The following is a 26,406-nucleotide window of genomic DNA, read 5'->3' as shown; positions in this document are numbered from 1 at the left end:
AATTAAAAGTCAGTGATATATGGCACACTTAGGTGAGTCCAATTTTGGTCCCTGAAGGGCGAGAGAAGCAGTGCTGGGCATAGGGTGACGTGGCTGCACGCAGTGCTTGGGAGCCATGTAACTTCAAAGGAGCAAACTGCAGCCTAAACTTACTTTGGATTGCACATGAGATAGACCCCAAGGGAAAGGTGAGTCTAGAAAGGGGAGGAGATATTTGGGTTTATTAAGAAATTAAGGGAAAGCTCCCCCAAACAGGAGCTAACCAGGCCCTGAGATCTCTAGATGGGCCAACGTTTGAATGGGGAGAAGGACTCAGCTTCTAGGCTTTGGGAGCCTTGTTCATTTCTATGCCTCAGACATAGCAACTGACACCCCACCTCTAAGGCAGCTTCCTCTCAGCTGGGTTGATGTCTGATGGGACTTCCAACCCTCTCTCTGGGGTTCCATGCTTTTATCACTGTAGCTATCCTCCAGAATACCTGGAGCCTTCTTAGCCTCAGAGATGCCTCTAGAGTTTTGGGCTCCTGTAGAGAACTGCAGTTTCTCTCTTTGCTTTGCTGGAGATAAGGTGCCTGGCAGTGCAATGACTGTGTGGCTGGAGTCTTGGAATCATTTAGCCTGAGTTGGTTTCTTGGTGGCACCTCATTGCAGACCCAGCCCAGAGCACCTTGTCTGTCAACTCCCCACATCTCCCTCATCCCCCAGACACACTCACCCAGCTTCACTTGGAGCGGGGATGGTTTGTAATTCATGGCTACTGACTCACCCTCCCGGGCGTCACAGTCTCCGTCTGAGATAGAGGCGGCGGCTGGGTCCTGGGAGGAGAAGGCAGAGAGATAGGGAGTTGTTAGGAAATGGACACCGGGGGCTTCTCTTACCTATTCTCTCTGGGTGTTTCTCCCTGGCAGCAGGCAGGGGATTCAGGGAGGGAAGGAGAGACTCGTCTTTTACAAGAGCCAAGGGTAGAAGCTGGGTAGAAGAGCCAAGGATCTTGGTCCCACTGATACCCACCTGGGTGCCTGTCTTTTAAGTCCTCTGTGATCTGCCTCCCCCAGAAAGCCTACTGTGATTCCTTAAACCTACAGGGCTACCTTCTCCAACCTCCCATACTAGTTGCCCTGCTCCCTCAGAGCCTTTCCTGTGTACTTGTTTGGGAAGATCTTTCTAGGTTCCTGTGAGTTTAAGTCTGGATTAAGGTCACTCTCAGGTGCTCCCTGAGACAGGCCTTCTCCCTCTGTCTCCCCTAGCACTGGATGATCCCTTCCTAGGATCCAGAGAACTGACTGGCCAAACTAGGCTATACTTCAAGGCTGTAGCCCCTGCAGTTCTCAGGAGGACCTCTCCATGTCACAGATGAGTCCTGAAGAGTGTCTCCTGCGAGAACCTGAATGTTTGGCTGGGGGTGGCAGGTGAGAAGACAAATAATGACAAATCAGCTGGTGGCCAGCTAGTCCTGTGTTGCCCAGATAGAGCTTGACACTATAGATGACCAGGAAGGTAGGAAAGCATGCATCCTGTGCATTGTCCAGGGTCTGAACCGTTTCAGTCTCCCTCACTGCCGTCCTTACTGACTTCTTCCCATTGAGATCGGCACTGTGCTGCCCAGAGTCTTACTCTAGCCTCACTGTCCCCTCCAAAACACCCCACACCTCTGCTACAAGATCCAGGGCTTTGGCGCCCCCTGCCTCAGTCTGTTGGAAGGGGTTGGAGTCATTCACATTCTCCCTGAGAAACCGATGACCACTCACTGATATGGATTCCGCCACCCTAGCTATCCGCCTGAGACCACAGGGTGGTAAGCCCAAGGTCAGGTTTGCAGACAGGATCCAGGGCTGCGCCTGTTCTGCCTCCGGGGATGTAGAGAGCAGACAGATAGGCAAGTAGAATGCTCCAGAACTGGCCCCACAGTGCCAGACCCAGGGATCTGAGTGGCTTCTGGTGACGCATCAAGGGAAGGATATATAGCCATTATGGTGGCTTCTCTTCCCTTTAGAATGAAGCAGCAGGGATGAAAACTTGCTTGTCACTAAGGGGAAAGGGAAAAATCTAGAATGTTTGGGAAGGAAGTCCTGGCCTTGTCTATGTTCCTTCAGGCCATCCAGAGTGCAAGGGCCTGGGTGAGCTGTGTTGCCACAGTGGTTAGTGAGTTCCTGAGGGCAGAACCTGGGCCTCTGACCTCTGCTCTGATTCCCATCCTTAGCTGTGGTTGAGGGGGAAGAGGTGGGAGGGTAGAAAAGGTGGGGGTTGCATTGCCTGCATCCCAGGCAACTTCCCATGCCACAGACCTTCCCAGTCCTTCATCCTCTACCTCCCTGGCTCAGATCCTCCTCGGGAGGCTGCTTACTGACAGCACCTGTGCCCTGCAGCCCCGGAGGAGGGGCCTCTAGTGGCTCTGACAAGCCTCTCTGTGGCCAAAACAGCCTTGCAGGTGCTGCCTGCAGGGAACATGGAGACCTGACAGCTGGGCTCTGGCTTTCCCCTTAGGCAACATGGAGGGTTCACTCCCAAAGCAGCCTGAGGGAGGCCTCTCAAAAGGTAAAACCCATAAACGTGCCTGTGGGGCCTTACCAGGGAACCATTGGCAGATTTCCAATTTACTTTTTCTATAGCATTTGTCACATGTCACACATATCATCCATTTGGAAATGGTTTCCTCCTCTGGCTTTCGGGACACTGTGCTCCTTGGCTCATCTTGCCTCTTTGACCATCATCCCTCCTGCTCTCAGCCTTCCTCTCTCTGCTTGGGGAAGCCTGATGTCTTCCATGGTTTGGATTAACATGTGTATACTGGTAACTTCTAAATCTATGGCCTTCCAATTGTACATCTGTCTCCTCTGTAACCCTCCACTCCATTCATCCACAAGAGTGTTAAGTTTCACTGGCCTCTCCTTGGGGCTGACTTAAAAAACTTGAGCCCTCAGGCATTTGGGGCTAACTTTTCCTTCCTCAGTGCAGATGACTTCATCAGCATTTCTTCTCTTGGGCTGGAGGTACTGGATGGCAACAGTAACACTGAAAGGGGACTGTGTAGGGAGGATGGGGCCTGGCTGGGGGCTGGGAAGCTGCTGAGCAACTCTGGTCACAGGGACCCTCATGTGGTCTTTGAGGCCACTGGCCAGGTCCTGGTGGCATCTGACCCCTGACTGAAAATGCCAGTCCCTTTGGGTCAAGAGCCAGGGCACAAAGCCCTTGCAAACCCATCATTCAGCATCTCCCCTGTCACTGCCCATGACAGAAGGCCATCCTAATGGCAGGAACAAAGATCTCTGGCACTGTGCCTGCAAACTCAAGTCTTTACTGTGGGCTTCCTGTCTTTCCTGAGAAATGTAGCCAATGTACCATGACCATCGCATGGAAATGTAATCAGGGAGATTAAATGTGAAATATTCATGAATATAAGTATCAGAGAGGAATCCAGGCAGAAGGAAGCATCTGGCTCTGAGAAATCAGGGAGAATTTAAAATGCCCCCCAAGGACATCTGACAAGAGTTAGCTGGATCCAGGAACTAGAGTGGCGATTAGCAAGATTATTAATAAACACTCAGCAGAGACAGACATTGAAATGCATCTCTAACCGAAACTCGTTTCTGCAATCCTTCACACAAATTCTCCAAAGACTGCAGAGATGATTAATAGTTCAGTCTCGCTGTTTCTGGGACAGAATATATAGGCTAATGGCCAGTGCAAAGCCAATATAATTAGAGGAAGGCAAAAGTGCCAAAAGAATCCTTAGTCTGGTCCAGTGATTTTCATTCAACTGTGTTTCCTGAACCCTGTGCCTTGGGCAGGGCTGAGTATGAGAGGAGAGCAATCAGAGGGGGTCTGGCTTCTCTTCAACCAGAATAGGTCTATTCTTATTTCATTCACATATCAGCCTTTCTGCAGGAATCTGGTTGGAGAAGGAGTTCTATTGTTTAAAAAAGAAAAAGAGGGGGATTAAACAAATCCATTGATTTAGTCCCATCTTTGAAAAATGCTTTATTATAGAAATTATCAAACTTATATGAAAGCAGAGAAAACAATATGGCGAGATCCTGGGTACCTATCACCAGGTTCAACAAATAGCAACAAATCATTCTTTTAAAAAATTCCAGCTCCTCCGTTTACTAGCTGTGTGGTCTAGGCTTCAATTTCCTCATCTGTAAAATGGCACTAATATTAATACCTATGTCAAAGGTTCCTGTGAGGATAAAATAATAATATGTAATCTAGCACTTAATATGTAAGCATTTAGGTAAGTAGCTTTTGGCAGGAAAGAGCTCTTTGCAGGGAAGAGCTCTGCAGAGGCCCCTTTTGTCTTGTCACTAACCTTAAACCAGCAACCCCCAACCCTGTGCTCTACTCATCTCTGGCCCAAGCACATCTTTTAAATTTTTTGATCATATAATACCTTCCCTGTTGGTTCTTCCCATAGATCAAAGAAGTAAACATGAAGAAAAAGTAATTAACAGATGACTAGATCTCTTCCCTAGCTTCCCCCTCAGTAACCTTGCGAACAAACTATGTGAACAAGATAGCATCTAAAGAAAGATCACAAGAAGTTGACAAGTCTGCACGCAGTGGGGGCTGGCGATGACTCTGACCCTCCATCTCAATGATTAAATGAGATTACTTTCCTTTTTCCCTTTAAAGCTTTCATGGCCAAGCAGAATCTTGGGAGTTGGTTGTTTTGGATACATGAGTCCACCTTCTCCCCAGATTGCCAGCATTCTGACTAAAAGCAATTTTCCTTTTTACCCACAATCACCTTTTGGTATTGAGTTTCAAGCAGCGAGTAGCTGGACCTGACTTTGGTAACACTTAGAACAGTATTTAGTATCCTGCATACTGAGCACTACATTTGTGCTAGCTATAAAGTTGTTATTAGTATGGGCTCCCTGGGGCCCACCAATCATGAACAGTATGTCCTGGCAGTGGATGGTCCACAGCTTAGCCCTGAAACCACATAGGTTGGGGCCTGGCTTATGTGGGGAGGTGTCTGTGGAAAAGATGCTCCCACCACAGGGTGAGGAGGGGCCTGACAAGGGGCATTCTATCTCCTCTCTCTCCTCACTTATTTAACAATAGTAGGCCTGGGGTTTACACAGATAAATAGAAATAGGCTCATCCTTAAGGAGCCCCCAGTAATTATCAATAAATGCAACAAGAGCCATAGAAAAATAGAGGGAAAGGGACAAAGGGATGTTGGTCAGAGAAAACTTCACCAAGGAAGACGTTTGAAAAGATCTCAAAATATCAGTTCATCAGTTAGATTGAGAGGAAGGAGGAAGTACATTCAGGGAACATCTGTAAAGGCTCAGAAGCATGAAACTAGCATTGCATATTCAAGGAACAGTATTTTGCTGTAGTTGAAATCTAGAAGGTATGATGAAAAGTGGCAGGAGATAAAGTTGTGGGGTCAGGAGGGCTCAGATTATGGCGGAAGGTGAGCCTTGATTTTGTTCTTTACTCAAGAAAATGGAGAGGGAGCCAGTGAAGCCTTGAGCGGGAGAGTAACATGATCAGATTTGAGGTGGAGAAGGAGCCTCTGATAGCCACGTAGACGCTGGCTGGGATGGGAATGAGACTAGAGGTAAGGAAACTACTGCAACAGTGCTAACAAGAGATGACAGGGACCTGAACTAAGCAGAAGCAGCAGATAAAAGGCCAGAAAGGAGGATGCTAAAGAAGGTAAATAGAAGATTTTAGAGATAAAATTTAGGCGTCCAGACAGTCCTAATTTTCTCTCGGGAGTAATTGGGGAAGGGGTACTAATTATTAAAACAGACAATGCAGGAGAAGGCATAACTACACAGTCAGGGAAAACTAGATGAGCTCAGTTTGGGAAGTGTTGAGTTTTAAAGTGTCTTTTGATGACACCTAGATGATATCATTCACCTAGATGATATCATTAGTCAGTAGGAATTGAGGTTTGGGATCTCAGGAAAGAGGAATGGGCTGGTGGTGGTGGAAGCCACGGAGGAGAATAAGCCTTCTCAGAGGGAATGTGGAGAGTGACAAAGGCAGGAACCAAGAATGGAGTCCTGGGGAACATCTAATTTTAGGGAATGAGTGGAAGAAGAAGACTGAGTTGGAGCAGAAAGATGAGATGTAGAAAAAGGTCTAGGAAGACATTCAAGAAGAGTGTCAAGGTGGAAGAAATCAACAGTGCCAAATAAACAGATGGGCCCACAAGATAAAGACAATATTTAGAGACAAAGAAGTCACAGGTGGCCTCAACAAACAGTTTTAGTTGAAGGGTAAGAACAGAGCTCAGATGACAGGGAATTTAGGAGGGAATAAGAGATGAGGAAGTAGAGACAGTGAACGCAGGCTATTCTTGCAAGGAGTCAGACTGGGAAGAAAAGAAATGAGAATGAATGACAGCCAGAGTGAGCTTTGGAGTTGAAGGATTTCTTTGGAGCTGGATAGCCCCTGACTACTGTTCTAGACTGAGGTGAAGGAAGCTGGGTAGAGAAGGAGATGTTTGATGGAGCATGAGCATAATCTTTGAGGAGTCGAGAAGATGGACCAGAGGAGGAAGGCTCCTTAATGAAATGGAAGGACAGTGAAGATGGGTGTGGGATGCAGATAACATGGAGGCAGAAAGGTGGGTGGAAAGTTAAGGGAGTTCATTCCTAAAAGCCTAGTTAGGTAAAAGAAAGGGGTGAATGCTAAGGAGTTGGGGGGAAAAATGGGTACTTGGTGGCTGGCCAGGAGTGGAAGGAGATCAGACTGGTTGGGCTCCCAGCTACAAATCTGCATCTTTCACCTGCCCTTGATCTCGGCTTCAAGATGAAAGGCACTCTCCGTGGTGCTGAACAATTTTGCTTTTGTCTTCTGGACTGAGCACAGACGATTCAAGGTAAAGACATGATTCAATTTTCACTTTCCCACAGGAAAAGTAACCTCTGTCCTCACCTTCAAGCACTAATTTTCAGGAAGATGGAAATTGAAATGGATTTAGAATGAGGTATGAAGAGGCAAAGTGCTTGTACCAACATTATCTAACTTTCTTTACCTAATACACATGAATTTTCTTCTAGTTTTAGGAGGGAGTCGGTGGAGACAGTTCTGAGTTGGCTACCTCTGGAACAAAGACATGTCTGTACACTGGCCCTCTGGGTAAAAGCAGGAAGCAGGACAGACTTAGAGCAGGAACAAGGCCAGGAAGAAAGATAGGGCTGATAAAGAAACAGGAAAGCAGGGGAAGATCTGGAGCTCAGGCCACTCTCTGACAGGTAGGCATAACAAGATAGGGTATCAAAGGCCAATTCTGTTTCTGTCACGATTTGTTCAGCTCAGAAACTACCTGGGGCTGTGGTTCTGTGCAGGGTTATGCCACTCCCCCAGAACATCTCTTGGGAGTGGGTGATAATAAACATGTTTAGACATTATTTTTTGGAGGGAGATAAAAACATACAACTCTATCCCCTTATTTCCAACATCCATGGCTTAGAAGAAACCTAACCTCCAGTTCAAGAATATTCAGTTGCAATCTAAGCATTGGTTAGACCTCTCTACTTCCCTGCAGATGGCTGATCATTCTGACTCTAAGACACTCCCATTTCTCTTTGACTCCACACCTGAACATGAGAATCATTTGGCCAATGACATTCCCTACTCTATGGTATGACCTGAAGTCCTGAGTTCCATTTCCTGAGTCCAATTATTGGGCAGCTCCCATTTTTATTCCCCATCTTCCCTTCTCCAGGATTTCTCCAGGAGCTGCCAGAATTGCCTGGAAATTGGCTAGGACTTCTATCCTTTTGGATATTAAGACCCTTAGTGGCCCTACTTATAGGGAAGGACAAAGACCTTTCTCAGGGGTAAGATCTTTTGGGTGAGATCTAGAGGAGAATCAGGGAAACATAAGGGAGGCAGTCAATCCAAATGTTTGTGGCTCTTACAAATAGGGGAAGAAGAATAGAAAAGCTGGAGAAGTCTGTGAATCCTGAATTTGGGAGGTGGGTAGAGGATCCTGCCTATCTCAGAAGGCCATTCTTATCAATCTAAATCTCCTCAATCTTCAAGGTTTTCCTCTAAAAGAAGATTCCATTCAAACAAAGTCAACACACTGAGTGTCCAATCCTTTCCAGCTCTGGTCTGGGTAGTAGAATGTAGAGGAGGAAAGCACACTTTCGTCATACACACCACACACCTGCAGAGCATTTTGGAATAAAGCAAAAGTTCCCCAGAGAGAAGTGGAAAGGATTCTTATGCTGGGCTAGAGTTCAAGAACTCAAGTTGGTCCTGTGTGTAGCTGAAGATTTTCTGTTTCCTTAAACAGCTCCTAGGATGGAATTCATTACCAAAAACAAGCACTGCCAAGTTTTAGTATCTTTGATGTGGCTGTCTTTGGGAGAACCAGAATGCAGAGCCCCATGGTTAGTAACAACTGTAGCGAGCTTAATAGATTTTTCTATTATAAAGTAATACATGCTAAAATTAAAAAGAAACCTTTAGTTTCACCACCTTAAGGCAATCTCTGTTAAAGTTCTAGTGTATCTGAGTCTTTTGTGTATATTACAATAGCAACACTAGGGGGTTTCCCTCTCTGGGAGCTGGTGTTTCTCCTGTCCTCATGGTCACAGGGGTGGGCCTCCAGGTACCATGTTGGTTTTATGTGGTCCCACCCTTGCTTGGACCAGGAAGGGCCAATGAGAGTCTCCTCCAGAATTAGGAAGTGGGACTAAGGGGACACATAAAGCTCAAGGCTGTGGATTAGGTAGCAGAGAAGGCCATTGGGCAGGGAGACAAGAATAAAGCTGATATTCAGAAAGAAGCAAACAAGAGATAGAAAAAGTCTTGCTTAGGTTTCAGGCTCCAGTTCTAGAACTTGCCCTACCCTTCCAAGGCTTGAGGACATGCCTATCCTTAGATATTGTGAGAAACTCTGGTGTCCTTAGAGTCTAGTCTCTTTTTTAGCTTAAACTGGCTTGAGATGGATTTTGTTACCATAACCAGAGAGTACAAACTAATAAACATGCACAGAACATTTAAAGAAAAACACACTGTATCTTATATTCTGTATTTTAAAAAATTAGTGTTAGGACATAACCAACTCTCCATATTTTTTTTCCAGAAAAGGCTATTTTTTAATTCAAGTAACTGCAAATAGGAAACCAGAGGTGGGGGCACCAGGCTGAGACAAATGGCTACCTCCTCCCTGAAGGTGGCCCCTACACCTGACTGTCAAAACAGGCCTCCCTCCTCACTCAGCTGCAGCATCCTAGGGGCACCACCTCTCCATATGTTTACATAGTTTTTGTAGCCATCAGATGCAGAACACTGACGAGAGATGCCCAGGAATTGATAGAGGCCATTTGGTTGGAGAGTCCTTGAGACTTGGAGAGTCCCTCCTCCCTGCACATGGTAGGAAGCTGAAGCAAGAGAAATGTCAACAAACACTGACATTTGGTCTGGGCCAGACTACTTGTGTATCCTTGTCTGGATTTTGGCCCCAAATCTTACCTGAGGATTTATAAGCTTCAATTACTCAAGAGACTGAGCCCAGCCTACACTGGTTTATGAATTTTTTTTGATGCCTTGACTTCCCAAGAAAGCAAAGAAATGGTCTAGAAGTCTATGGGATGCCTTCCCAGAGCTGCTGTCTCTGATTCCTTCCCTTTGGCTTTGGAAGAGTAAAGAGCTGCTTGTCTGCAATGGACAGTGGACTTGGAAGGCTGGTATCAAGTAGCTTCTCAGTGGCATTTCTTGCCTCTGCCCTTCCTCTCCTTTTCAGCCTGTTCTAAGTCTTTAACTTCCATTATGCCTGGCAAGCACCGCTTTTTGCTCCCAAAGACAACTTGCAATTTTAAAACTCAGCTCTCTGGACAGAGCAGTTTCCTGTTCTTTCCTGTTTGTCATCCCAATAATCAAATATTGGTGAGCTTGCAACTTGTTAAAAAAAACAAAAACAAAAAACCAACTTGATGTTCACTGAAAGGCCAACAGGGGGCAGGCAGGGCACAATGCATTTTGGGGAGGGAAAAACACCAAGACCTGGTTCTTGCCAAGAAGACTTTAGTCTCAAGGTGGGGAGTTGACAGGCACACAAATTAGCCTACTTAAGGCCGAGAGAGAAGCATGAGAGGCAGGAAAGCTTGAAGGGTGATGGGAGCACAGAGGACAGGGTGATGGCAGTAGAGGTTTGTTATCCCACCTGACAGAGAGGGTCAGGCCTGGACAGGAGCCTGATCAAAGTAGAGGCCTGGCTATTGGGTCAATGGGTACTTTGGAAAGAGTGTTCAGAGCAATGGCTGGAGAGGCTCAGCCCTGGGGCTGGGACTCTATTCTTACTACTTTTAGATGCTGCTGCTAGCACAACCCCTACTCTGCCACAAGACACTCAGCCCACTCCCTTCCTGCAGGTTAAGTAAGGAAATGCAGTGGTTTGAGTATGTCAGGGGCTTCTCCTTTATCACTGAGATGCACAAACAACTCTCCCACAGGGAAGGATCAAGAGGGTCTAGGTGGGTGGCTGGGAGGTGTTTTTATTGGGAAGGCAAACAGGGATTCAGAGTCCTGAGAGAGAGAGATGGTAGCGCTGGTGAAAACAAACCCTCACTGCCTTGAACTAAGCCAAGGGCCAGCAGTCACTCTCAGCAGGCCTGCTCTGTGTAGTAGGGAGGTCAATGCTAAGGGTTCCTGGAGGCTCAGGGCTTAGCCCAGGAGTGCAGGAGGTCAGAGAAGGGAAGGAGAGCGTTAACCCCACAAAGGGTCATGAACCTTATCTGAGTTTCCCAAGAGAAGTCAGTTCTTCACATGGCCAGTTGGTGGTGAAAGAGTAGGGCGAGGGAGGATTCTAGACTAGCACAAGCTCGAGGCAAGTTTCAGCTGTGAAGCCAGCCAGTTGCTAGTTATGCATCTCTCCTGGGAAACAGTACTCATCTGCAGAGCTAGATGGTCTTGGAGTCCCTGTTGGAGGATCTCCCCAGGCTCAGGATGGTAGACAGCCTTTCCCTGCCCACCTGTCACTCCCTGGCTGGTGCAGTGACACCGAATGGCTAACTCAAGGGTACAACCTCATTCTTGAGGCATCCACAGGAAGGGGCTCTGAAACAACAAATAACCAACACCTACTCAAAGAGCCCCCCTACAGCTCTGCAGCCCACACCTCTGAGGAACATCTCTTTTGCTCTGACTACACCTGTGCAGCCTTCACCTCTTCTGGACAGCTCTGGCACACTGGTACAGCTACATCCTTCCACACCTGCTGAGCCTATCTATGTACCTATAGGATAGGACTTCTTAAACATTCATGTGCATACAAATCACCTGGGGTTATTGTTTAAATGCAGATTCTGATTCAGCAGTCTGGAGTGGAGCCTGAGTATCCGCATTTCATAGAAGCTTCCAGGTGATACCAATGTTCTCATACAGGGACCACATTTCACATAGCAAGACGCTAGGCCAGCCCCTCTATACCTACACCATGCCTAGGCAGCCCCTCAAAGAGCTCTCTGCCCCAGCCTTCATCTGGTTACATTCTTAGTGTAAAGAGAGGATGGTGGTTTGCCTGAGGAGGAGACTAGGGGGACTACCCAAAGCTCATGTTGGGGAGGCAGCTCTGCTAAGAGCTCTGGCTGGGCCCAGGCAGGGAGCGGCTCAGAAAAACTTAGCCCAGGTGGAGTTCCTCTGGAATTTATCAGATTGCTTAGTTAATATCACTTGAACACCTGCTATATGTATGGCGCTAAGTGCTTTATAGCTTTATATATATTATCTCATTTAATCCTCCTAAAAGACCAAGTAAGGTAAATATCATTCCCTTTTTAAAAATGAAGAGCCAGATTGTATAAAGCAATATGTTCAAAGTCACACCTTGAAGGTGGCAGCACTAGGATTTGAATCTAATATGCTCATTTTTCAATACCCCAGCCCTTCCTCAGAGACATCAGGTACAGTCATGGGATTAACAGTACATTAGAACTTACACAGCTGTGGGACTGCTGTCTTGTAAAGCAGGCACTTGGAAAGCTAATCATGTCTCCAGTGCTCAGCACTCACTTGGAGCCCCTTTTTAGAATATGGCATGCATGCTTTCTGATCACTGGCCTCCTGTTCAATGAGTTCTCCATAGGAAGAACATATTAGAGCCATTGAAGCAGTCAATAACTCAAGATGGAGAGAGAGACTGGCAGGAAGCAACAACCAAGAAAAAACATTGGGAACTGAGAAAGCTGAGCCCACTAACAAAAAGCAGAGGGCAGTATAAAAGGAGATAAAAAGGTCTCAGCCACTAATTCAGTTCAGCCCACATTTTAGGGGTACTTATATTCTAGGCACTGTACTGGGTGCTGCAGATACAAAGATACCATGGTCTTTGCCCATGAAGAGCTCACAGGCCAGTAAGTAAGGCAAGTGAATAAGCAGATAATTTTAATAACATGCCAAGGGCTAGAACAGAGGTTAGCATATAGAGTGTTTTAGGTACACAAGACAGAAGTATCTATCCCACCCTGGGGAATTGGGGAAGACCTCTTCAAAGAAAGCTGAGGCATGAAGAATGAGTAGGAGGTAGATGTGAACCAGATGAAGAAAAGAATAGGGAACCAAAAGGAAAGAAAGGAGTGGGGAGGAAGACACACATGAGTGTATAGTGGGCAAAAGGAACAGTTCAATTTTGCTGGGATGTTAAATGGTAGGGAGCGAAGTGGCAGTGGATGAGAGTAGGACGGAAGGAAACCATGAAAGCCTTTATAAGTCATGTTTAGGGCTTTGGACTAACTGGAAATAATGGGGAGCCATTGAAGGATTTTAAGCTCATTGTCAGATTTATACAGACAGATCATTCTGGGAGCAATTTGGAGAGAATAGGAAGGACTGATTAACTGGAGGTAGGGCAGCAGATGAGACTCATTGTAAGCTGGAAAAAGGCAGTGGGGTTGGAGGAAAGGGGATGGAAAGGAAAAGCACACTGAGGTCAAACTGCCAGGGCTCAGTGGATGATTGGATCTGGGTTTGAGGGAAAGACCTTGGCAAGGATGACTCCCAGGTTTCTTCCTGACTCGGGTGACTGGGTGAATTGTGATGCTACCAAATGACTGAGGAACAGAAATAAGAGTAACTTGTAATGATTTTGTTTTATGCAGGGGTGTGTGTATGTATGAAGGGTTGGAGGAAAGAACACAAAAAGGGGGGCGTGCAGAAGAACACTGACAGCTGAAGTCAGAGAGGCAGGGGGCCAAGGAGAGGCTGATGCCATGGACATCAGGGAAGGACAAGGTTTTGAAAAGGATAACGTGAGACGGAAGGAATCAGAACCAGAGTTCTGGAGTGGCTCTTACATGATGGGAGAGCCTGGAGGATGGTTGATCCTGGGGAAAGAATCAGTGAAGAAGGGCCAGCTGTTTGAAGACATCAAGAAAGAGAACTCAAGACATACTCTTTGTTCTCTGGTTTGCTGATATTTCAGCAAAAATTAAATTTTGTTCTCAACAATAATGGGCCTGACTCTTGGGAAGCTTGAGACTCCCCACAGAGAGATGCCTTCTTCAATAGAGAAGTCCAGCCACGGTCCAGAGACCAAGGCAGGTCTGCTATTTTTTAGAAAGTGTGGGCAAAAGTGGCCTGAAAGCAAGGGATTCTGACCAAGATCTGGCCAACATTGAAATAACAGCAAGCAGAGTGGGATGTAGTTGCCCCAAGTTCTGGTTGTACAACAGTTCCCGCTGCCTTAGGTCATCCTCCCCAGGAGATAGCAAAAAGCAGCAAAGACCCTGGCCTGCACAGATCTAAAAGGACCAGCCTGGGAGTCTAGGACAGAAGGCAACAGCTTGCATTGAGATTTTTCTAGAACCTGGAACACCTGCTCCATCAACCATGAATATCCAGGAGAGGTTCAATCTCAGAACCTATACCCTGAGCGATCATGATTATGCGGTGATCATGATTTCTCACTCTTAAAAACCTTCAATAATATTTTCTGCAAAAACGGAGTCAAACTAAAGAATCATTTGACTTAATTATTAACCCATACCTCGGATATAGTAATGGAGTCAGTCAACTGCATGTCTCCACTGTGAGAAAAGTTAAAATGCTCAGTTAGAGTTGATATAGATCCTAGTTCTTCTGTCTCCTGCATCCAAACACGAGAAGCTATGTGTGAGAGCGGGCAGAGCACTGCGGTACAGGAAAGCCAGGCTTACACTAGGGCACAGGACTGGCAAATTCAATGAAGTTGGACTGACTTCTCGTGAAACCTTGACCTTGGGGGCCTATTGCATTTTGAAAAAAAATTATGTTTGGAAGATGAAGAGACTGTGTTTGGCTATATACAGAAATAGGACTGTGACTGCTGCCAGACTTGAATGAAAGTTTTATGCCATCTGATTGATGCATTTGAAACAACCCAATAAACTGAATAAGCTGATTTTTTTTTGCTATGAAAAGAATGCTTGTTCTGTAGAGTTAAATCTTAGTTACAATTAGAAAGGAAACTCCAAAAGTTCCTATGTCTCTTGGCAGGGGAATAGCACTTTTTCTTCACTCCACAACCTTGTGACAGTCAGAAAGTTAGTTACAAGCCCTCAAATCTAGGCTTCTAGGAAGCACAGAATAGCCATTTTCAGGAGTATTTTGGTTTTACATGTTCACCTAATTTCACAGGCAGTAGGAATCTGTCTTGTTCATATATGACTTCCATTCTTCCCTTACTCCTTCTTTTATGCCAATGAAATCCTAAGCATTGGATCCTTTGGTGATTTTACCCTATTGCAACATTTAAGAGAGTAGTTTTCAACTCCCTGTTACATCCAGGTGGGACTAAGACAAGCTCTCTCTCTAAATAGGAGAACTGATGGTCTATGGAAAGAACTCCAAAATCCTGGACCCCAGCCTACAGTCAACCCTGGGCTGCTCTGGATTCTGAGAGAATTTTGCCACCCACCCCACCTCTGGCCCAGTTCCAGCCAGCTGCAGATTGTCTGAATCGAGCTGCTTCGACACACTGATGTTATCGGCCTCGTAGTGCCTGGAGCACGCAGATAGGAACAGGCAGTGGCGCCATCTCACCGGACGTAGTAATGTAATTTAGTTTCTGAAATCCAAGTATAAAATCTTGAAAGCTGATGTTTTTTATCTACCTCAGGAGGGGGTGATGGTGTGGAATTCCCAGCAGAACCATCTAAATAGGGAAATGGCTTCTGTCATGTATTAATAAATAGTTCAAAACAATGGAAAAACACACAGAGAGGATTTGTAGGGAAAGTAAGTGCCTAGTCTTTCCTGCCTCCTCTCTCCTTCCTCTGAGCTGTAAGGACCTCCCTATTTGTGTGGACCCCAGGCTGGGGCTAGAAGTGCCTCTCCTGAGCACTCTCGTGAGAGTCCCCTGACCTAGGGAGATGAAACAGGCACCAGCCTCCCTGAGGGCATGCCATGGCAGTTTGGGTGGGTCTCAGCTAGCCCTTTTTTTTTGAATGGAGTTATTCAGACCAGGCTGAGAATGGTGGCAAAGAAGCAGTCACTTGCCTTCCCTTCCATTTCCCCAACCTCACCTCATGCACTCTTCCCCCAGCATCCCTGGTCTTCTTTGCTCCTTGTGGAGCATCAAGATCATCCCCATCTCATGCTCCTCTTCTGGCTAGATCCTGTCCTTTATGGCTCAGCTGACACATTACCCTTTGAAAGTAGCTTCCCATGAATACCAGGTTAGGTTAGGTCCCTCTACAACATACCTCATAACCCCTCCCTCCATACTTTTTTTCCAGGCATTTATCAAATTTTACTTTAATGATTATTTGTATGATTTATTTAATAAATGTTCACCAAAGCAAGGACCATGCCTGCCTCCACTGTGTACTCCCAGTGCCTAGCACAGAGAATGAACAGCCAGATTCTAATAACAAACAGGTTGCTTTTACTTGGTTTGAAGCCACAGCAAAGATATTTCTGTAACAGAAAGGTGGCAGAACTCTGCTGGCCTGCCAGGCTGTGCCAGGACCTTGTCTACCAGCGTCCCAGACAGATGTCGCACTGTGTGCTCTTTGTAGGGCCACTTCACCTATGTAAGCCTCTGGCCAGGGGATGAAAGATTACCCTCTAGGAAGTTATTTTGGAAAGCAGCCAAAGTAGGAATCCCCCAAATCCTCACTCATTTGCTCACCTGAAGGCTTGGCCTAGTTAAAAACCTACTTAAGGTCCATGGCCAAAGCAGTAATTCAATTCCAAGTCCGCTTCTCGTGGGGACTGATTGCTACTGGCTGAGCAGACACAGCTTTCTTTGTGACTCAAGGGCCAGGCTCAGATTTTGCCTGCAGATAAACACTCCCACCACCAAATGAGTAAGGCCCAATTCTACTGTCAAGTGTCAGAGGAGTGGGCAGCCAGCTCGGAATCCAAACCATCAGGAAACCCTTTGGAGGGAGCTAGGGGTGGGGCTGCTCTGTCCCTCTGTCCAGAGTGCTTTCTGACAACCTGGGGCTTGCAGCCATGTTTACCAGTCAGTGAACCACCCAAGGCAGGGGAGCTCTTGGGAGTTCAGACATAAGGGCAAGGAGATGGAAAAGAAAAACACAAGAAATCTCCCTTAACAGTAAGCACAACCTCTGGCTGGCCTGTGGATTCCAGTTTTGCCTATGAGTTGCACTGACTTTGAGTCTAGACAGGTCGTTTCACTCTCTGAGCTCCCTTGTCTGTTTTTATTCAGGCCCTGAGATTCTAGGAGCCTCCAGGGCACAGAGTAAATGAGTTGTCCCAGGTCAATGCCAGATGGCAGCCCTGGGATTAGAATTCATGGGCCCTTCTTTCCAGCCAGCTGCTCCCTCCCCTGAGTCCTGAACTGTTTCTTCTTCTGAACGCTCAGGATTGTATTCAATTTAGTAAGGTTTGTGGTCACATAATCACTGCTCCTAAGTAAAACAATGACTACAGAGCATCCGCTGTGAGGAAGGCAAACATGGGGGCACCTTTGCCCCTGAGGGAACAGCCAAAAGCAAGCTCTGGCTGAGGTTAGGCCTGTTCTACTTGAACAAAAACCAACACAAACAACTCTCTTGGGCTCTGGCAGAGTCCTCATCTGTTCTCATTTCTTCTCCAGGCTTCCTTGTATGTCAAAAGCCTGTGCTTAAGGGCCTCTCCTAGAAGCTGGAATACACTGTTTTCAGGGGCAGGAGAGGGGCCAGGCTGAGGGACATTCTGTATCCAGATCCTCTAAGCATCTTTTCATCCATAAACTAGTTACGACATTGTTAATGCTCCCATCTCCAGGAGGGTAGCCAGCTACACCTCTTCAGGTGAGGGAGGGCAGCCCTAGTCCTTCTAGCCCAAACTGCGAGGTCCACTCATACCTCAGCGAATGCCAAATGTTCTTTTCTCCTCCCTGCCCTTCCCTGTCCCATTGTGAATGGCTGGTGCTGAGAGAGGGAGCCTGCAGCTGTTCTCCAGTGGTTTCACTATTGCTAGAGCACCCATTTCTTTGACCAGCAAGTTCTCTGAAGATAAGGCATGTAATGGCCTTTGGGCTCAGACACTGCCTTCAATAAGGGACCCAGGAGCCTAAGAGAGGTGAAGGAAGCAATGGGGGAGAGCCTTGCACAAGGCCCAGAGCAGGGCTGGTTGGAAGGGATTGGATCCTGAGTGTTTTCCCTCAGGCTCAATGCAGGCCTTCCCTCGTCACTCACCAGCGCAGGCAATCAAAGTGCATAGTAACCTCATTTGCTGGCTCTGATTCATTTAGTCATGAAACAGGCCTGGAGGTAGAGGAGGAAGTTTTAACTAGAAAATCCAGTCGCTAGTAGATGATTATGATTCCTCTGCCCTTCTAGACTCCTCACACACACCCCTCCTCTAGATGATTTGGGGAACAGGGAAGGAAACCCCGCTATGTGCTAATTTAACTCCCCTCTGCCCAGAGGCCAAGTGCCTGTCTAGGATCAAGGGTGACAGGCTGTTTCATTTCTGCTTCTATTTGCTACACCTGCCCTCACACCGTACCAATTCCCTACCCCACTCCACCTTATGCCAATGCCCTACTCCTAAAAAAGATGTCTTTCAAGCAAGTGTACTCCCACTGCCAGGTAACGGTACAGTAATGGCTCATGAAAGATTCTAGCTTCAGGCCTTGAAACCTGCTCAGTGCTTCCCCTCAGTTTCCTCTCCCTCATATCCCCCCTGCCAGATTGCAGAGGGGAACACAGGGGTATTAGAGACAAAGGCTGTTTTAACATTTCTTGTTCCACTACACTCTTACAACCTTAGCCCTCTTACCCAGGATCCTACAGCCTTGTGGCATCAGGGTGACAGATCCTGAGCTGGGACAGCTCAGGAGATGACATGCTTGCCTTAAAGATGGTGCCCTCAAAAAAGAGCTCAGTCAGATTAGATGTGTATGAGGACAGAGGTGGGGCAGGAGCTGGAGGGGATAAAGGGGAGTCCCTGGATCCATAGGACTAATTGTGGAAAGAGAAGAGGCCAGGCTCCTTTCACAGCTAGAGACGTGTGCAGGAAGGCTATTCAAAATCAGATACGCAGGCTTATAAGCCTTAAGGACTCAGGTACCTAGGCTTTTTGGACCTGGCAGACTGGGCTTCTCTAGGAGCTATCCAGGGTTCTGAACTGCCTCCACCTGAAGACCTCGGTGACTTTAGACAAGGGCCCTGCTTGTCAGCTAATGCAGACCTTAAATGCTGCTGGCTGCTCTCTGCTCATTCCTGATACCAACTACCTGCTTGGACCCATGGCCCGCATGGCCTGAAGTAGTATCAGCATGACTCTAATCACTCTTGACGGCTGCAGCCTGGGCTTCAGGCCAGCAGCCTGACTCCCTGGCCAGCTTTTCAACAAGGGGTGAGTTTGAGGATATCGATGTGTGTGAAAAAATATCTCCCAGTTCCTGTGGAAGCTCAAGAATAAATGAGCCTGGCTCAGGGACAAGGTGGCCATAGGGAAGGAAGAGAGTTCTCCATGTGACACATCCTCAGACAGCTCAGCAGCTCTTCCCTTCAGCTCAGTGGCCACTGCACACATGTGCTCACACATGCACACACATACACAAATGCCAGATTCTCCATACTGTTACTGCAGAGCCTGTGTGCTGCAGAAAAGAGAGAGTCTCCTCTGTCTGCACTTGAGTAGAATGCACCTGCTTTGTTCCCAGCATGGATATTACAGAAATTTGGCAAAGAGCACCAAAACTTAAATTTAAAAAATAAACTATTTTTTTCTGAATTCAAACAGAATTCATGGTCATTGCAAAAACTTCAGACAAGCAGAAAAGAAGAAAAAAATCACCATCCTTTATTCTACCATCCAGAGGTATATCCTTGTTAATCTCCTGGTACATAGCCTGGTTCCTTGTGAATGTTGTGCACGTGTGCACACGCATATGAGTGTTGGTAAGAGGCAGTAAAGTGCAATGGTGAACAGCATCAGTAAGTTCTACCTCTGCCATTTACTTACCTGTGTGGTCTTGATCAAATTTCTAATATCTCTGGGTCTGTTTTTCATCTTTAACATGGGGAAAATAATAGTACCCATCTCACAGGGCTGTTGGGAGGATTAAATGGGCTAATGTATACAAAGTGCTTAGCACAGCCCCTGACACATGGTAAGCAGTAAATGAAGGATAGCTATTATTACACATACATACACCCTCACAGAAATCAATCTGTAATACTATTTAGTGCCTAATTTAAAAACACGGATTATTCCCCATCTCAGATAAAAGCTGAACAGAGGATGAATAAGTTCACTTTACTTCATTTCCTGACTGGCCTGATTTTCTAGGCCCCTGTGGGGATAAGCTGGGATTTGGGAAAGAGAATGGTCTTCTAGCTCAAGAAGGTAAAAAGCAGTCCTTGATCCAGGGCTTCTAGCTTTCAGCCTGAGTTCTGCAGCCAGGAGATGGCAGGGGCTTTCTTCTGGTCAAGGTCCTCTCCTCTTCTTGAGCTTTGGGCCCCAGCCCTGTGGCCCACTAGCTCTGGCCAGCACTTTCTGCCTCTCTGCCCTGGAGTGTCCCACTCTCCTCCAGGGGCTCCTTCCTCTTGGCACCCACATAAGTCCGTTAACCTCGGTTGTGCAAGCCTGCTTCCTCACTGAGTCCTGGCCATTTGATTCCTGTATCAACTGCCCCCACCTCACCATACCTGCTCTTCTATCACTGTTCTCTTTGAGGTCAGCCCTGAGCTCCTCGTCAAAATCCAATGGTCTTTTCTCAGGTGATCTTCCTTCACCTTTCAGTATCATTGGACAGTGCTGACCAGGTCTTTATAGAAATTCTATTTTCTCTTGGCTTTTATGAAAACATTCTGTCCTTATCTGTTTTGACCACCCTCCCCATGGTTCCTCTTCTCATGCTCTAGACATAAGTACCCTTCTCCATAAGGTCACTGGCTCTCTTGCCACATGGTCTCTTCTGGCATGTGGAAATATAAATAACATAAACTTATTATTTCAATTAATATCTCTGGGTTTTTACTCCCAAATCTATGTCTCTATCTCTGACCACTTTCTTAAGTTCCAGACTCACATTTCCAACTGCCTATTATTTCCACTGATGTCAAACCTCCCCCCCAGCCTAGTTCTTCCTGTTAATTATCCTCATTTTGTTAATGACACAATCACTTTCTCAGTTAAATAAACTAAAAAAAAGGGGGGGGTCATTTAAAAACTTTTTATTTTGAAATAACTTGTTTATAGAAGAGTTATGAAGACACTACAGAGAGTCCTTGGATGCCCTTCACCCAACTCCTCCTAACGTTAGCATCTCACAAAGCCATGATATGTTGATGAAATCAATACTCTTCACTGAAGTACAGACTCTATGCAAATTTCTCCAGTTTTTCCATCAATATCCCTTTTCCTGTTCCAGGATCTATATTGCATTTCACTGACATGTCTTCATGGTCGCCTGAGTTTCTCAGTCATTTCTTGACTTTCAAGACCTTGACTTTTGAGCAGTACTGGTCAGATATGTTCTAAAATGTTCCTTCAGATTGGATTTGCCTAGTGTTTTCCCATGATCAGACTGAGGTTATGGGGTTTTCCAGGAAGAATATCACATAGGTGATGCATCCTCATCACAGTCAAGGAGGTACATGACTTACTGCTGGTGATAACTTTAATCACTTAGGGTGATGTTTGCCAGGTTTCTCCACTATAAAGTTATTATTTTTCTCCTATTCTGACTGTATTCTGTCAGTCAGAAGCAAGTCATTAAGTACAGGTCACACTCAAGGGGAGTGTGGAATTAAGTTCCACTTCCTGGAAGGAGGAGGATCAAAGAATTTGTGAATATATGTTAAAACTACTACAACAAATAATACATATTTTGGGAGAGATTCTGATAGGCCATGCAAATATCTTGTTTCTCCTTAAAGTTTTATCTATCAGTTTTAGCAATCAGTGAATCTTTCCACTGGCAATTATTACTATGATGTTCTAATGGCAATTTTAAAATGCCCCTCATTCTTTCTATAAATAAATGTAAACTTCAAAATAAATTTTATAAACTTCTAAAAACATAAAATATTGGCATTCTTCTGAAAGGAAGATTTGTCCCTTCTCCCCAGTTTATTTATTTATTCAATAATTTACTTTTATCTGAATGGATTAATGTCTATTTATTTTCTTTGGGGAGTTATAATCCAGTGCAATAGTTATTTATGCTTTTGTTCAAACTGTTCCAGTTTTGGCCACTGGGAGCTCTTTCAAGTTGGTTCCTGTCTCTTTTTGACCTGCCTCTGGGGTCATTTTGACCCACTTCTTTTCCCTTTATTCTTCAAGCAAGCTAATTATGAACCTATGGTAACACTGTCTTCAAAATAACTAACATTCATCTTTTTTTTAATAAAAATTCTCTGGAATTTGACACAACATTGTAAAATGAATATAACTCAATAAAAAAAAATGTTTAAAAAAATTCTCTCAGCCAATGTCTTGCTTCAGGTCTTTAACAGCTTATTCCAGGCCCACTGCAGTGGTGACCCACTCATCACTCCAACTTGTGTCTTCTTCCTCCAACTCATCCTATGCATTACATTACTCTTCTGGGAATTAAACACTGCTCTGATTACAGTATGCCCTTGTTCAAGACCCTTTAATGGCTCCCACCACTTAAAAACTCCTTGACCTGACATTCAATAGTTTTAACAACATTTTGCCAATCTGGCTGCTTTTCCAATTGCTCATCTTTCCAAATCCTTTGTTCTCTTTGCTCCAGCTGTCAGCCCTGTATGCTGATGACTTCCAGTTTCTGTCTCTAGTTCTAACTAGTATATCATTTTAAGCCATTAAAAATTTTTGTATTGATTTCTTTATCTTACAAAAGTAATACATGTTCAATGGGGAAAATTGAAACAATACAGAAGCAGTTAAAATAGAAAATGAGTTTCTACTCTCCTCTGCCCTCTGGCTTCCTCAGGTTGGTTAAGAATGACATGGTCTTTCCAGATTGTTCAGTATCTCTCCTATCTACCCGTTAAATTGTTACATCATAGCAAACAGATTAAGACACATGCTTCTTGACTTAAGAGTTTATAATACAAATCAGAAAAGGTTAAATTCAGAAAAATACAGATCTTTATGTTTGTATTGCTCTTACATTTTCAAAGCTTTTTTCTTAATATAGTCTCTTTTGTCTCTGACAATCCCAAGAGATAAAAGCACCACCTTGTTATTATTGTTATTATTATTAAGAATTTTAAAGAGCAGTTTTAGGTTCACAGCAAGACTGAGGGGAAGGTATACAGATGTCCCATATACCCCCTGCTCCCTCATATGCACAGCCAGCCTCTTGCTTTATCAACATCCCCACCAGCGTGGTACAGGCTTACCTCTTTTATTGTGCTTCACTTAATTATGCTTTGCAGATATTGCATTTTTTACAAATTGGTTTGTGGCAACCTTGCATCAAGCGAATCTATTGGAACCATTTTTCCAACAGCATTTGACCACTTCACGTCTCTGTCATATTTTGGTAATTCTCACAATATTTCAAACATTTTCATTTTTATTATATTTATTATGGTGATCTGTGATCAGTGATCTTTGATGCTATTATTGTAATTGTTTTGGGGCACCACAAACTACACCCATATAAGACGATGAACTTAATCTATAAACGTTCTGTGTCTTCTGACTGTTCCACAGACTGGCCATTCCCCTGTCTCTCTCTCTCCTCTACCTATTCCTTAAGATACAAAAATTCTGAAATTACACTGATTAATAATCCTACAATGGCCTGTACGTATTTCAGTAAAAGGAAGAGTCACACGTCTCTCAGTTTAAATGAAAAGCTAGAAAGATTAAGCTTAGTGAGGAAGGCATGTTGAGATAGGCTAAAAGATAGGCCTCTTGCCTCAAAGAGTTCGCCAAGTTGTGAATGCAAAGGAAAAGTTCTTGAAGGAAATTAAAAGTGCTACTCCAGTGAACACAGGAACGGTAAGAATGTGAAACAGCATTACTGATGATATGAGGTAGTTTTACTGGTCTGGATAGAAAATTAAACCAACCACAACATTCCCTTAAGCCAAAGCCTGATCCAGAGCAAGGCCCTAACACTCTATTCAATTCAGTGAAGGCTGAGAGAGGTGAGGAAGCTGCAGAAGAAATGTTTGAAGCTAGCAGAGGTTGGATCATAAGGTTTAAGGAAAGAAGCCATCTCCAGAACATAAAAGTGCAAGGTGAAGCGGCAAATGCTGGTGTAGAGCCTGCAGCAAGTCATCCAGAAGACCCAGCTAAGATAATTAATGAAGGGGGCTACACTAAACAACAGATTTTCCATGTAGATAAAACAACCTTATATTGGAAGTAGATGCCAACTAGGACTTTCATAGCTAGTGAGGAGAAGTCAATGCTTGGCTTTAAAGCTTCATAGGACAAGCTGACTCTCTTGTTAGGGGCTAATGCAGTTGGTGACTCTAAGTTGAAGCCAGTGCTCATTCACCATTCTAAAAATCCTGGGGCCCTTAAGACTTATGTTAAACCTACTCTACCTGTGATCTATAAATGGAACAAGAAAGCCTGGATGCCAGCACATTTGTTGACAACATAGTTTACTGAATATTTTAAGCCCACTGTTAAGATCTACTACTCAGAAAAAAAGATTTTTTTCAAAATTCTACTGCTCACTGACAGTGCACCTGATCACCCAAGAGCTCTAACGGAGATGCAGAACAAAATTTTAGTGTTGTTTTCATGCCTGCTAACACAACATTCATTCTGCAGTCCATAGATCAAGGAGTAATTTTGACTTTCAAGTCTCATTATTTAAGAAATACAGTTTGTGAGGCTACAGCTGCCATAGAGAGTGATTCCTCTGATGGACCTGGGCAGAATAAATTGAAAACTTTCTGGAAAGGATTCACCATTTAAAACGCCATTAAGAATATTTGTGATTCATGGGAAGAGGTCAAAGTATCAACATTAACAGGAGTTTGGAAGAAGTTGATTCCAACCTTCATGGACAACTCTGAGGGGTTAAAGACTTCAGTGGAGAAAGTAACTGCAGATGTGGTGAAAATAGCAAGAGAAATAGAATTACAAGTGGGACTTGAAGATGTGACTGAATTGCTGCAATCTCATGATAAAGCTTTAACAGATGAGGAGTTGCTTCTTATGGATGAGCAAAGAAAGTGGTTTCTTGAGATGGAATCTATTCCTGGTGAAGATGCTTTGAAGATTGCTGATACGGCAACAAAGGACTTAGAATATTACATGAACTTAGTTGATAAAGCAGCAGTAGGGTTTGAGAAGATTGACTCCAATTTTGAATGAAGTTATACAGTGGGTAAAATGCTATCAAACAGCATTGCATGCTACAGAGAAACTGTGAAAGGAAGAGTCCATTAATGCAGCAAATTTCATTGTTGTCTTATTTTAAGAAACTTCCACAGTCATCCCAACCTTCAGCGACCACCACCCTGATCAGTCAGTAGCCATCAACACCAAGGCAAGATCCTCCAACAGCAAAAAAGATTGACTCGCTGAAGGCTCAGATGGTGGCTACCATTTTTTAGCAATAAAGTATTTTTAAATTAAGATATGCACATTTTTTAGACATGCTATTGCACACTTAATAGACTACAGCATAATGTAATATAACTCTAATATGCACTGGGAAACCAAAAAGTTTGTGTAACTCACTTTATTGTGATATTTGCTTTATTACAGTGGTTTGAAACTGAACCCACAATATCTCCGAGGTATGTCTGTACATTTGTTACAACTGACGAATCTACTTTGACACATCGTAATCACCCAAAGTCCATAGTTTACAGTACAGTTCATTCTTGGTGTTGTACATTATTTGGGCTTGAACAAATGTAAAATGACATGTATCTATCCCTATGGTATCAGACAGAGTATCTTCACTGCCCCCAAAATCCAGCATCTACTATTCCAATTTGATAGAGAAAACAGCTGACACCCTGTAAAGCCAAGTAGCTTCCCTGAAGTCCCTTAGCCAGGGCTTGGTCCCAAGTTTCCTGACCCCTTTACCACAAAAAATCCATACTGAAAACCGCGACACTAATGGGAGGAAGGTCAGAAGCAAAAGAGAACCACTCAGAAGGCTGACCATGGCTTTACCTTGGGGAACGTGAAAATAATTTTGTCCCCGTGCTTCTCTTTTATGGTGAAGGTGAGACTGCAGGAGATCTCTAATCAGGAGATAAGAGACAGGAATGCATCTGATCAATGTGGATGGCTTTCTGTTCCCAAAGAAATGCCCTTCCTCCCAGAATCCTCAGGGTTCTGCAGAACTTGAGAAGGAAGTGAAAAGAACTGGTATCATACAGAGTATTTTCACTGCCCGAAAAGTGTGACCAAAGCTGGAGGTGCCTAGCAGAGACAAGCTTGGCCAGACGAGTGGCATACAGGTATCTGGCAGCATTTCCATAGCCAATTCATCTCACTAATTTGTTGGTGTGTGCACTTGATTGAGAAATATGGGAGTTATGAGGCAAGAGCTTTATCTCCTGGGTAGGCATGATATAGTAGAAAGAAAATGATTTTTGACATTTGTTTCCTAAAACGGAGGAAAAATAATTAGAGAAAAACTAATATTGGTTTGTCATAACAAATTCAAATACATAGAAGAATGTGAAAGTTCTCCAGTAAGTCAGAACTGTTACCAGTTTATTGTGTATTTTTAGACTTTCAAAATGTATAATTATACATATAAATTTAAACATAGATGAATCAGATTATCTATATTTCAAATGCATGTGAAAAAATGTTAATTTTTATGTTTTATGCATTTTACCAAAAATACATATATCTTGAACATCTTTCCATGCCAATCCATATTAGATCTTACTGTCTCCTTTTAAAAGGCTGCTTGCATATGTGCTGTGGGATGGATGTATCATGATTTATTTAATCAGTCCCCACTGATGGGAGATTTATATTGTTCGCTTTCTTTTTTTCTATTATAATGCTGCAACTATTATAACTACTGTAATGTTATAATAGTATATATATTTA

General features: G+C 44.5%; 1 protein-coding gene and 1 pseudogene across 6 annotated transcripts in view; one reads left to right on the top strand and one right to left on the bottom strand.

Moving 5' to 3' along the window:
- The window catches only part of FAM219A (family with sequence similarity 219 member A), a 49,367-nt gene that overhangs the window by 6,482 nt on the left and 16,479 nt on the right, over positions 1-26,406 (bottom strand). For 3 of the 6 annotated variants that reach the window (XM_031447247.2, XM_031447246.2, XM_031447248.2), the window contains exon 2: positions 716-815. In XM_031447247.2, the coding sequence (XP_031303107.1) occupies positions 716-815 (100 nt within the window). The remainder of the gene's footprint in view (positions 1-715; positions 816-26,406) is intronic. The other 3 variants (XM_031447250.2, XM_031447249.2, XM_031447251.2) reach the window with 1 other exon arrangement.
- Positions 23,157-24,955, top strand: LOC135322324 (tigger transposable element-derived protein 1-like; annotated as a pseudogene).

Source organism: Camelus dromedarius, chromosome 10, assembly GCF_036321535.1.
Source record: "Camelus dromedarius isolate mCamDro1 chromosome 10, mCamDro1.pat, whole genome shotgun sequence".
In the NCBI taxonomy this organism is placed as follows: domain Eukaryota; kingdom Metazoa; phylum Chordata; class Mammalia; order Artiodactyla; family Camelidae; genus Camelus; species Camelus dromedarius.
This window is presented reverse-complemented; position numbering and strand designations above follow the sequence as displayed.